Source organism: Squalius cephalus (assembly GCF_949319135.1).
Source record: "Squalius cephalus genome assembly, chromosome: 19".
NCBI classification, from domain to species: domain Eukaryota; kingdom Metazoa; phylum Chordata; class Actinopteri; order Cypriniformes; family Leuciscidae; genus Squalius; species Squalius cephalus.
The window spans coordinates 27,436,253-27,449,400 of NC_137140.1; the positions used below are offsets into that span (position 1 = coordinate 27,436,253).

A 13,148-nucleotide genomic window follows, 5' to 3' on the forward strand; every position below is an offset into this window, starting at 1 on the left:
ATTTTAAACTAGACTTAAGTCCTTGAATGGTTGGGAAGCTGAATTACTAAAGTAGGTATAAACCCTCAATGCCTTTTTTTAAAGAGCCCATTTGGAAAGCCCTGCGGTAAACAGTGATATTATTGAAGAATCGATACGCTTAGAGATTCCTCTGTTAAAGGTCATGGTGAGGGGTGACGTGATGTTACACAAGCACGTCATCATGTTTGACGACTAACTCGTTGAAGAGTTACTAGCCTAGGACTTACAGCCTCAGGATAGCAGCCATAAAATAGCACCCTATGGTCAGAAGAGGTCAACTGCTTTTTAGTTTAAAAACAGCCCACAGTAAATTTGAGACTGACAACACTCATTTCATGACACAGCACAACACAAACTGAGCCGAGCTGCCAGATCCAAAACTTCCCACCCTTCTTTACGGTTGTTATAACAGTAGGCTACGTATACTACTCATATAAATTGCTTCTATTACTAGTTGCACAAAACAATCGTTAAAAAGACAAGCAACAATTCAGATGTAATTTCATGTGTTGAAGCTTCAGATTCTGATGGCCAGTTTCAGTAGAGCAGGTTCCACTTCTTCATGACTTCATGAAGTTACAGAGGTGCCTCTGTTAAAGAACAATAGTCTCAGAAGACAAGAGCTCACAACAACAGACCTGCACCTAAAATCAAACAAGGCTTCAGCAAAACATAAAGAGATTTGAAATTAAAATGAAAAATATGAATGTGTGAGAGGACAAAAAAGCTTATTAAATTCATTCATTTATACAACCATTAAAAAAATTTGGGGTCAGTAAGGTTGCATTTCTTTTTGAAAGAAATTAATACTTTTATTCAGCAAGGATGCATTGAATTGATCAAAACTGACAGTAAAGACTTTAACATTGTTCTTGTTTGAATAAATGCTGTTCTTTTTAAATACTAATCAAAGAATCCTGATAATAATAAGAAATGTTTCTTATTAGAACGATTTCTGAAGGATCATGTGACACTCAAGACTGGAGTAATGATGCTGAAAATTCAGCTATGCTATTTTAATATGGATTAAAAATAGAAAAGAGACAAAGAAATTGTAATAATATTTCACAAAGAAATAGTAATAATATTTCACAATAATATTACTGTATTTTTTATTAAATAAATGCAGCCTTGGTGAGCATATGATTCATTTTTTCATTTTTTAAATCTTACCAACCCTATAACCTTTTGAATGGTACATACAGTATACACATAAATAATACAAATAAAATAGAACTAAATAATAATTAAATTAAATCTATGGTATTTCTGAATCGCCCATATTATCATCTGCCAGGTAAAAATTAAGTCTGACTGCTTAAAATAAAAGAAAGTACCCTATGAGCAATAGTAATAGTGCAGCCTCAGCAAGTACGACTAATGAAGCAAGTTAGATTTGAACCTACTCTGTCTTTTGTACCTGAAATACTTCTCATTGCATCAGATAAGGAGTTTCAGCCAAACATTACTATAGTGACATCACTACATTCTCAGCATAGCATCCCACAGGAAACCAAGATCAGAGGAGAAGGCAAGATAGGAGAAACCTGTCCTGACACGAGCGTGGAACTGTCAGTGAACTCTCACCATAGACGTTCTCCCTCTGCTGCATAACCTGGTTTCACACGGCACGTTAAATATGTCATGCCTGTCATTTTGGGAAATCGAGGAATTGCATATCCCATTTTTAGACTCAATATGGGGAAAAAGGGCAATAACGAATTAACTAAATGATATTTGAGGTCAAGAGAAAGTCAGTCAAGTACAAATAGGTCAAGCTCTGCAATAAGCATCAGCTGCACCCTGATAGAGGGAGAAAACAGTATGCAAACACAATGAAAACCAGTTCAACTGCCACATGATATGGATGGAAAGAATATACTATTGGAAAAAAATCTTTGTTTTAGGACACTACGAGTCAGCGTCTTGGTTTTTAAATAAACACTGACACTAATGACACAGGGCGCAACAGTCAGAATTGTTTTTCTGCAGTAGTTTAGACATGCACTTGCCCTAGCAATATTTTCGCTGGCCTAATAATTTATTCCTGTGATGCAAGCTGAATTTTCAGCATCATTACACAATAAAACAGTTGTGCTGCTTAATATTTTTGAAAACTGTGATAAAAAATTCAGGATCCTTTGATTAATAGAACCTTTGAATGTTCCTTGGAAAGTCGTTTTTACTTTAAACACCACACAATCTTACTAACCCTAAACTTTTTAATGGAAGAATAAAAAAAAAAAAAAAAAAAAAACATTTATGTTTTAATTAAATGTTAACAGTTCTTTACGAAACATTTTATTATTAACATTTAATTTTGTATTTATTTATACATATCAAAACAAAGTAGGCTTTATATATACCTGTATATATACCTGTACTAAGCCCCAATACATGACAGACAAAAAAACATTTATATGATCTACAAAGAGGGTTGTCAAACATACTGGTACTACCGGTACTTAAAATAAAAAAAATAAAAAAAATTGATTAAAAAAAAAAAAAAAAAAAATTCTGCGGTACCGGTAGTATCGAGTACTTGGTATAGTCGGTTCCACGCTGATAGACGCTGCTTTCAAACGCTCTTGTTCGAGACTGACCACCTCATTGATGCAATGATGGACAGTGATAACCCATAGACGAGACAAAACAACATTTTTTTAAAGAACTTAAAGGGGCATTCCACCCATTTGAACATTGTTTTTTTATTTAAAGTGGGTCATATATGTAGTCGAAATGTAAAATAAATTTTGAATTTGGTGCCTTCGTGACCGAGGAAAGACAAAAAATAACTTCAGGAGTCAGGACGCATTTGTATGAAAGACAACAACTCCCACAATGCACCACATTGCACAGCTCCGCAAGCCACTCCCACTAATCCAGAAAGCGCATATCTGCCTATAAGAGAAATCACTCTTCCGTCTGCAAGGCTAGCTACCACCAGAGCTTGAAATTCATTTCACATTCACACAAAATGTCTAGTTAGTTGGCGAACTCATTAGTGCATTACTCCTCGTTTGTATTTCTTTCGAAAAGGTGAATTATTGCATGGTACCTGGATGTTCAGTCAGAACATATGCGGTGCGAAACTAGGATAGTTCTCAACACAAACGTCCGTGTCCTCGTCTGATTCAGAGATTTCGTCCAGGAGAAATTGTCATCGTTGAAATTCTTTGCCGCAGACGGACTCTATCTCTGTGTTCGTAGTTGCATCTTACAGTCTATGAGTTGCATAGTGAGATCACCGGCGCCACCAGTCCGCCCTAACTCGAGCCAGTCCGGGCTCCTCGTCCGCGGCAGGCAGGTCTTCTGCCTCGGCTGCTCTTCGCTATAATGCGGCTTGTAAAGGTAGCCACAAACACCTGATTCAAGCATCAGACTTCCGAAATCCTCTTCTTCTATATCATATTGAGCACTCTCCTCCGCTATTGTCATTACTTTACATCTGTCTCCACAGCGCCTGTTAGCTTAGCTTCAAACAAGATGGAGGATATTGCTTTCAGTTTCAGAGAGTAAAGTCCCACCCACTGATCTGTAATAGGTCTGTAGCGTGAGCGGGTCCCGCCCCCTGGGAAAGATGAGGAACTAGTGCTTGTAGTCTCAACAGAAATCCCCCCCTCTTACACTTCCTCCTACAATGACGCAAAATGACGATTTTTGCGTCATTGTAGGAGGAAGTGTAAAAGGTAAATAACGGATTTCTCCCGTCTCAGGGGAAAATGAGAGAGTGTTGCACGACCATTCAATAGTATGACTGGGTTTCTAACAATGCAAAGCTTAATGCAAATGGGTGGAGTGTCCCTTTAATTCAACAGTTTTCGCTCTGGTACCAAAATTAGTACAGAGAACCAAATAATTTTAATGGTATTAGTACCGACTACTAAGGTTGGTACCATGACAACTCTATCTACAAATGTCATCATGCATAGTGACAACATTACAGGCCCTGGGCCTGTGTGTATTCTGAGGCAGTCCATACTGTAATAAAAAATATCGCAGCTACCCAATATAGCAAAGTCCATAATAAGTAACTTATGACCAGCGGTTAGATCATAGACAGTGCATTTTTATCTGGTCAAAAATGTCCACCCTAGTCAGACATCCAGGAGACAAAAGTTCATAGTGCTTAAAAGTAGAACAGCTGAAGAGGATGAGGAAGTGTTGGATGAACTTCCTCTCTTTCTTACTGGTCATTGTAAAGCTGATCTCTCCCTACATGCTATCACCCACGCCAACCGTTTGTTGCAGTGGAAGTGAGAAGCCTTTGTTTACCTTCTCTTCCTCTTGGTAAAAATGCAAAAATAAGATCTTGTCTATGGCTACAGGGTGTGTCCCACCACAGGATGTCAGTCCCCAGACTCAAGCCTTTCCTGTCTTCTCTGAGAAGTGTAAAACACACATGTACACCCAAACGTCTCAAACTGACATCAGACTGGTAAAGCAAACTAGCTGCAGTTGATACGGTAATCAAGTCCGGTAAAAGGTAAATACAGAGATGTAGTGCCACCACATCTACAAAATATTTGTAGCTCTTCAATTTACCAACTGCAACAAGTTCAAGTTCTCTGGAGCACAAATACTTAAAATATGAATTTATGGACATGTGAATGAGCAAGAACATGAGCACTCTTATAAAATGGCGGCCTCATTAGCTTAAAAAAAAAAACAGGTGTCAATTAAGTCAATTTCCATTAAAAAGTTTGGGGTTGGTAACTTGGTATTATTCTAAAATAACGTTGAAGACGTCTCTTATGCTCACCATTTATTTAATCAAAAATACAGTAAAAACAGTAGTATTGTAAAACGTAATTTTAATTTAAAATGACTTTTAAGACTTTTAAGATATTTTAAAATGTCATTTTTTCCTGTGATGGCAAAGCTGCATTTTCAGCATCTTCACTGTCACAAGATCCTTCAGAAATCATTCCGATATGCGGATTTTGCGCTCAAGAAACATTTCGTATTAATACTAAAAGCAGTTGTGCTGCTTCATATTTTTGTGGAAATTGTGATACGTTTTGTTAGGACTCTTTAATGAATACAAAGTTCAGAAGAACAGCATTTATTTATTTTGTAACATTATAAATGTCTTTTCAGTCACTTTTGATCAATTTAATGCATCCTTGCTTCATAAAAGTTTACATTTTTCAAAAAGAAAACTTTTTTTTTTTAAACTTTTGGATGGTAGAGCGATTGATACTTTTCTCTAAATGTGCTTTGTGCTTCATTCGCACAGTATCCGTCTCTGACGTGCATTTCAGATCAATCCTTGTGTCAACACAAGCATGGCGGGTTTGAAACGAAGTCTAGTTTTTCAGGTACATTAACACAGTTTTGTATGTGTTAGTGTTATCTGAGGTCACACTGAACAAGTACTTTGCATTGGCTCTCCTAAGCCATACATTACAAGCGGCTTTTGAAAGAAATGAACCAAGATTAATTGCATGTGATGCCAACAGTCCTAATCACACTGTATATGGCACAATAGTTAGTTGTGGTTTGCATCAATATGTTTAATCCATAAATTAACCGTGAAGGTAAATGACGCTCTACAAACGAAACATGACATCAGGAACATGGCTGTGTGTGTGAAGCAACATGAGAGGCGGAGGCTTAATCACTCTCGATTCTCAACCTGTCAGACCGGTGGGACAGCCATCCAGTAATCTATGTCAAGGACAACCAATTCCCCAGTCCTTTCCAAAGAACTTTAACCTCACACTCAAACTGAAATAGACAAATAATCAAGCTGGCCAGTGCCCAACGTGTATTTCTACAAACCTTTTAATTTAATGTGTTCTTTATTATCCAGCCTACCCAATAATAGCACCATTTAGTGGGTCTCTCATCTGTGTTTGCAGGTCAAGTAACTTAATGCACTATTTAACAATAACTTAACTTTTTTTTTATAAAAAGTGGGAAATCTGTGTATATATAAAACAAAGAAAAACAGTTCTCACTCACAAAATAAATGGTCAGTGCCATTGAAACACTTGTAAGCCATTGAAAATACAGTAACAGTACGGGACAGATAGTAACCAGAGACCTAACAATGCATTCTCTGTTCTGTCTTTCAGAAGGATGCAGTTTCGTGATAATAAGGGCAACAGCAGAGAACACGGTCAGGGATAGGTGTTGGTTTCGTTTTAGACTGAAGGTTATTCATTAGTTAGGTTAATAACACTCGAAATGCACAAGAAGAGAGTAAACTACATATTAAAGATGAGTCTGTAAACAGACAGTGTGCAAGTATTCCATAATTATAATAACATATGTAAGTTCATACAGAGCTGTAAGTTAGAATTCACTGCTTGTGTCTTAAAACCTAGTGAGATTCTTATCTAGACAGCATGTATAGGTCTCATATGAACATTTGTACGTTCGCAATGTAGCCAGCTCAGTAGGCTACGTTTTGAGAGAGACATCCATACAGTCGGGTTAGTGGAAACACCTGTGGCCGAACAGCAGTCGACGGGCCCGGGCAGGACTCACCTGATTCACCGCGGCCTGATGTCCCGGCACTGTCCACGATTCAAGCGGGTTAACTCGATTATCCTGAGGTGAAGAGGAAAACTACGCCGGGCGGTGAAGGAGAGCAGGCTCGATTTATGTTTACCTCGGCTTCGAGGTCTGTGTATGGACACAGTGGTGGAGGATTATCAGAAGTGTTTCCTGCTGCTCTTACTGCTGATTTGCGCTCTGGCTCCTCCCTGAACAAACGCTTTCCGGGACAGCTCAGTATGCGGCCAGCAGGGGGCGCACACACTATACAAACTCTCTATGACCCACTAAAATTTATAACAAAAACAATACATCATATAAAATGCTGTTTCTGTTTATTTTAAACACTTGTTTACTTTTTTATTAAGTAAATAAATTATATGTATATTATTGCACGGCAAGTTTATTTATATACCAAATTTCATACACAATGGTAATTAAGCGCTTTACATAAAAATGAGAAAGAAAATACAAGGTATTAAAAAAGTAAGAACCAGAAATAAAATAATTTAAATTAGAATTTATTAGCAGGAGATAAAAAAGATAATTAAATGGGGGGCACATAATTAGTCAAATAAATAAATAAATAAATAAAAATACATTTTTGTAAACAGCTATCATAGCTACCATTTGTACAGTTACGTTCTCAAACTTTTTAGAGTATTGTACCCCCTAAAGCTTTTAACATCCTTCTGTGTACCCCCTCTCTGCAGTCACACCTTTTTCAGTAAGGGGCAATATTTGCCCCTTAAATCGATTTTTCCAGTGCATTTTTTACCTTTACAAATTGCTTTATAAATAAATAAATGAATAAATAATGCTAAAATGTTCAATAGAGAAATATGCAATGATGGTAAAAAACTACTCCGGTATGGACACCACCGTCTCCGGCACAGACACCACCGTCTCCGGCATGGACACCACCATCTCCGACACGGACACCAACATCTCCGGCACGGACACCACCATCTCCGGCATGGACACCAACATCTCCGACACGGACACCACCATCTCCGGCACGGACACCACCGTCTCCGGTATGGACACCAACGTCTCCGTAACAGACACCAGCGTCTCGGAACGGACACCAGCGTCTCCGGAACGGACACCACCGTCTCCGGTCAGGACACCGGCACGGACACCAACGTCTCTGGCACGGACACCAACGTTTCCGACACGGACACCACCATCTCAGGCACGGACACCAAAGTCTCCGGCAAGAACAACAACGACTCCAGCATGGATACCACAGTCTCCGGCATGGACAAGTGCACAGACACCGCCGCCTCTGGAATGGACACCACCGTCCCCACCGTCTCCGGCATGGACACCATCGTCTCCGGCATGGACACCAACGACTCCAGCACGGACACCACCGTCTCAGGCATGGACACCACCGTCTCCGGTATGGACACCTATGTCTCCAGAACAGACACCAGCGTCTCGGAACGGACACCACTATCTCCGGTCAGGACACCGGCACGGACACCAACGTCTCCTACACGGACACCACCATCTCCGGCACGGACACCAAAGTCTCCGACATGGATACCACAGTCTCCGGCATGGACAAGTGCATGGACACCGCCATCTCTGGAATGGACACCACTGTCCCCACCGTCTCTGGCATGGACACCAAAGTCTCTGGCAAGGACACTAATGACTCTGGCACGGATACCGCCGTCTCCGGCACGGATAAGTGCACGGACACCAACGTCTCCGGCATGGACACCACCGTCTCCGACATGGACACCGGCACGGACACCACCATCTCCGGAAAGGACACTGGCACGGACACCAACGACTCCGGCACAGATACCACCGTCTCCGGCAAGGATTTTTTTCTCATTTTTCTGTTTTTACTCATTGAGCTTGCAAGATTCTGGAAACTGACAATCACAATAAAAAAATAAAATAAAAATAGTGATTACAATTCTCCCAAAATTCTGAATAGACAAAAAAACAAGTAATTTAGCCTACTAGAGTCTATTTACAAAAACATTTTTAATTCATTTGCATGATTTTTTTTTTTTTTTTTAAATCAGTTTGAATAAATGATTCAAGGACTCCATTATAAAGATGTCACTTGTTTCATTACTAGATGAATCAGCGTTTTTGAACAAATCTTTTGAATGAATGATTCAATGACAAGTACATTTTTTAACAGTCACTTGTCTCCACCTACTGGTGTCACTTTGTAATCGATACAATCTTTATTTGAAGCATCAAGTTACTTTCAAAATGTGATTTACTCTATTTTGTTCACTTCTGTTTGAGATGGGGGAACTGGTTGTCTCCCTCGGTTGCAAGGCTATAGTTTGGGTTTGAACATTGGGGGGTTAAAGTGTGAACCGTTTAACGGGCTACCCCCCTCATGAGGTTTATTTATTTGTTTTTTGCTTTATTTTTGCAAAATGGCCCACACATGCAAAGTCGGTTGATAATAATCACTTGTTCACAAAGTGCCATGGGAAGTCAAACTATCATTGCTTAAAATGTTCTTATAGTGAACATGTTAGTTTCCTGTCATTAATTGGATTATCTTTTATTTTCCCAATAGGCATATCTGTCATATTAGCAGAACACATTTTACACACGAGGAAAACCAATTGTTTAGTCAATAATTCAAGAAGGTCCATACTTTAAAGCTCTTGATTCTAACTTGTACTTGGCCTTATGAAGTAGTTCTTGTAATTGTTTAATAAAGCATTTGTTATACAATAGGGATATAATTACAGGTAGACCATGGCTCACATTTGAACTTTTTCTTTCTTTTTTTAAGTCTATTCCCTTAACAGATTATTTATTATAAATTCTACAACAAGTTAGTTAAAATTTAGCCCACCACAATAAATACAATAGAATTAAGTATAATAAAATTAATTTTAACAAATTATTTAATATTGTTTAATTGAATCTCATACAAAAATGTAAAAAAAAAGTTTGGTCAAATAAAGGTAAACACAATTCCTTTTATTACATAATTGCTTTATTACATAAATGTCCTTTATCTGATTCTAAATAAGTATGAGCTTATTAATGATTAAAAAAAAATACATGGAAATCCAATGACTGGCTTAGCACTGGTTAAAAATCATAGACTGAAAACATGAGCTCCTTCTGATGGGGTAGTGATGAAGAAAGTTGGAGATCCATGATATTTCTCCTGTAAATACACAGAATAAAGCATAGTACTAAGTTATCATACAAATAATCATATTTCCTAAAATATTCAGAATACGCAGTTCAGCCATTTCTTTGGATGAAATTATCATAGAAAGATTCACAGATGATCTTAAACTTGTAAAAACCTGAATGTGTTTCACTGCTCTCTCCTTGGCATAAGCCTGAAGCAATGTAACTGTGCATCCACCGAACCCTCCCCCTGTCATCCGGCTCCCGAACACCCCATCCACCTCCAGTGCCGCCGACACCAGCTCGTCCAATTCTGGACAACTGACCTCGTAATTATCCCTGAAACAAACAATATCAACCCCAGTCAAAGAATGCATCATTAAAAGCCATTTAACTGGCAGACACCCCCACCTATCGAAGAACTGAGCAAACACCATTTCAGTCTCTGAAAAGTACTTCTAATCTTGGGATGTTTTCAAGGATTTGACTTCTGTTAGTCTTCCAACATGATAATCTAGCTTCGATTGTAGATGTTTACCTAAGAGAATTGTGGCTCTCCACCATCAGCCTCCCAAACTCTTTGTAATCGCCTCTCTTGAGCGCCTCGGCAGCTTGCGCTGTGCGTTCGATCTCCTCAATCACATGACGTGCCCGTCGGTATGTCACACTGTCCAGTTGATCCTTGGCAGCTATGAATAAATTCAGATTGTCACGAAATACGTATATTTTATTATGAAATGACCTAGATTAAAGACATACATTGTGGTGCCAAAATCTTTCTTTATCTTACCCTCCAAATCTTGCAAAGTAGCCTCTCTTAGACTTCTCTTGCCCAAAACGACTGCAGCGTTCTCACATTGTTTTCGTCTGGTGGGATACTCGCTGCCTGTGAGCGAATGTCTAATGTTGGAATTAGTGATCAGGATTACAAGTCCAGGGTCAGCTAAAGGGACAGCGGTGGCTTCCAAAGATCTGAAAAGATTGCATTTAATTTTTTGCATTTCATTTTTTTTTTTTTGTAAATGAGCAACTAAATTTAACTGATTCATTCTAATCTGACAGAAGAATATTGATCGGCAAATCTACTTACCTGCAGTCAATGAGTAATGCATGGCCCTCTTTACCCAGAACAGACACAAACTGGTCCATGATGCCGCAGGGCACAGCAGCATGAGTGTGTTCAGCCTGCTGACAGGCCACTGCCTTTGCTACCTGATTCCCATCATCTGTGGAGGGGCAGAAATCATGTTCACCAAGGCTGAATTTATTTGATCAAAATGACAGTAAAATACAGGAGTTCTGAAAGGACTTTTCCCATTATTTTCCATTTTTGGAAGGTGCAAAGCTTTTGGAAACATACTCATAAACTATCAATTACAACCTCAGAACAGGTCTGTCTTAAATGCTTTATATCTTATCAGGCCAAATAAAAAGTGTGTGACTCAGAACAGAAGTGATTACCTGGACACAACTGCTGCAGGAAGGTGTACACAGCCACTTCAAGTGAGGCTGAGCTGGAGAGTCCGCCTCCTAGTGGCACACTACTGGCTATTACAGCTCTAAAGCCAGGGATAGGCCTTGCTGTGTAAAGAGAGGACATGATGAAAGCAATACTATTAGGCTTGATCAGGTTCAGTTAAGAAATACATGCATGAGATAAATATGCACTCTATTCTGCAATAAGTAAGACAACAGTGTGCTTAGCAACTATTCTGCAAGTGTTGCAAGTATTGGAAACACCGCATTAAAAAAAGTTAGTCCAAAGATGAGTTCTCAGCATGGGCCCCAAGGGTCACATTTCATCCTAGAGACAGACTAAATGTACACTTCCTCATTACTTCCCTTTTTGCCAGATAGACAAAAAAAATAATCGCAAAAGATTACCTCTGTAGTGCTGTACAACTCCCTTTACGTAATTGGCCCAGTTTGGCTGCCCTCTTAAAAGTGGGGTCAGTTCATTAGGGAGATCAAAGTCCACCATCTTGGGCTCATCAGCAGCTTCAGTCAGAGTTACAACACTGCACTTCTGGCCTGAAGTTTTGCTGCCCACCATAACGGTCACCATCGGCAAGGCCTGCAACCATTCAAACAAACTTTATAACTCAGATTATCAGTGCGTAATTGCTGGGTTTGATCTGAGAAGAACATATGTTTGTTCTTATCACTAGTTCCTATTAATGAGGAGAGTTGGAAGTGTGTAAATTGATCACACTTGACAATCTGTTATCTACAATAGAAAGTAGGCCTATCTTCAATGATGTGATTGTTCAGATATCAGTTCTGCAGGATAAGGTACCCTGTATCCCCGCAATTTATGACAAAGAAACAACACGTCATACATTTTACGCAAGTCTCTTTGCATTTGACTCAAATGTTCAGATAAAATCAAGACAGTATAATAATAACGTCATCACAAGTTCCATCAAGCTCAATTTCTCCTTTACTTTTTTATTAATAAGGATGTTGCAATTTCATGTGCCCCACTTCAGACTGTTGCTTCCATGATTAAGCTCATAAAATAAATGTATAACATAGTTATAATTTTTCTCTACACTAGGCTATACAACACTAAAGTGTATTTATTATTAAATAAATACATTTAGGCTACTGTCTTGACTGAAAAGAGTTAACCAGCTCCTTTTTGAATGTGTTATAAAATTAATAAATGAATAATAGAATTACTGCACGACCAAGTCGTAGTCTAAACATATTTTCTGTACATTTTAGTTGTAACATTGTTGGCTCATCGGTCAAATACATAGCCTTTGGTTCAATAATGTGTCAGTGAATTAATTATCTCGAGAAATGCACGGAACAATTTAGTCCGATTTGGGAAGAAATATTCAGGACTGCATTTCCCAAAAGCATGAAACTCTTGTAGAAGTTTTTCAAGACAAAACAAATTGACTGATCGTAGCGATAGATCTACTTAATGGATAGGCTTGTTTTAGGGAAACGCAGCCCAGACCGGTTTTGTGAATCGTTTGAACTGAATCATTCACAATATTCGTTTCACATCACTTTGCGTCAAAAGAATGTCATAAATATTAACACACAATTACTTTACAACATATTCATTTTTTTTTAAAAACAACAACTTTTTTACCAACACTTGCTGTTAAATAGGATTTAGTAATCAAAGTGTTATTACCATTGGGAGGACAAATCCTTCATTATAATCTGTGTGTTCTCCGATTAAATTCACACGTCCTGGGGCGCAAACTGCAACATTGGCATTATCCCCGTCAAATGTTTCCCGGTACGCACGACAAGCCTCAGAAACTAAATCTGCAACATTTTTAATAGGACAAATGTTTGTCATTGTGGCGCAATATTGCAGTAACTTCAGTTAAAAAGGTAGGCCTAATTATGTTTTCGACAGATTCCCGTTAGTGGAAGCCATGCAATTTATTGATCCATAAAATTCGTGTAAGGAACAGAAACCAGAAAGTCAGGGTCATACTTCCTACAATGCTCCTGATTGGTGC

General features: G+C 38.7%; 2 protein-coding genes across 4 annotated transcripts in view; both read right to left on the reverse strand.

Moving 5' to 3' along the window:
• llgl2 (LLGL scribble cell polarity complex component 2) overlaps positions 1–6,738 on the reverse strand; it is a 29,011-nt gene extending 22,273 nt beyond the window's left edge. For 2 of the 3 annotated variants that reach the window (XM_079851773.1, XM_079851771.1), the window contains exon 1: positions 6,517–6,738. The gene's annotated coding sequence lies outside the window, so the exon portion shown is untranslated. The remainder of the gene's footprint in view (positions 1–6,516) is intronic. The other variant, XM_079851772.1, reaches the window with a different exon arrangement.
• Positions 6,739–9,477: 2,739 nt separating this feature from the next.
• galk1 (galactokinase 1) lies at positions 9,478–13,148 on the reverse strand. The gene is made up of 8 exons (XM_079851633.1): positions 12,812–13,148; positions 11,545–11,734; positions 11,122–11,241; positions 10,751–10,886; positions 10,451–10,632; positions 10,199–10,349; positions 9,837–9,999; positions 9,478–9,691 (listed from the first exon to the last, which is right to left on the reverse strand). The coding sequence occupies exons 1-8, from the start codon at positions 12,980–12,982 to the stop codon at positions 9,620–9,622; spliced, it is 1,185 nt and encodes a 394-aa protein (XP_079707759.1). The 5' UTR covers positions 12,983–13,148; the 3' UTR covers positions 9,478–9,619.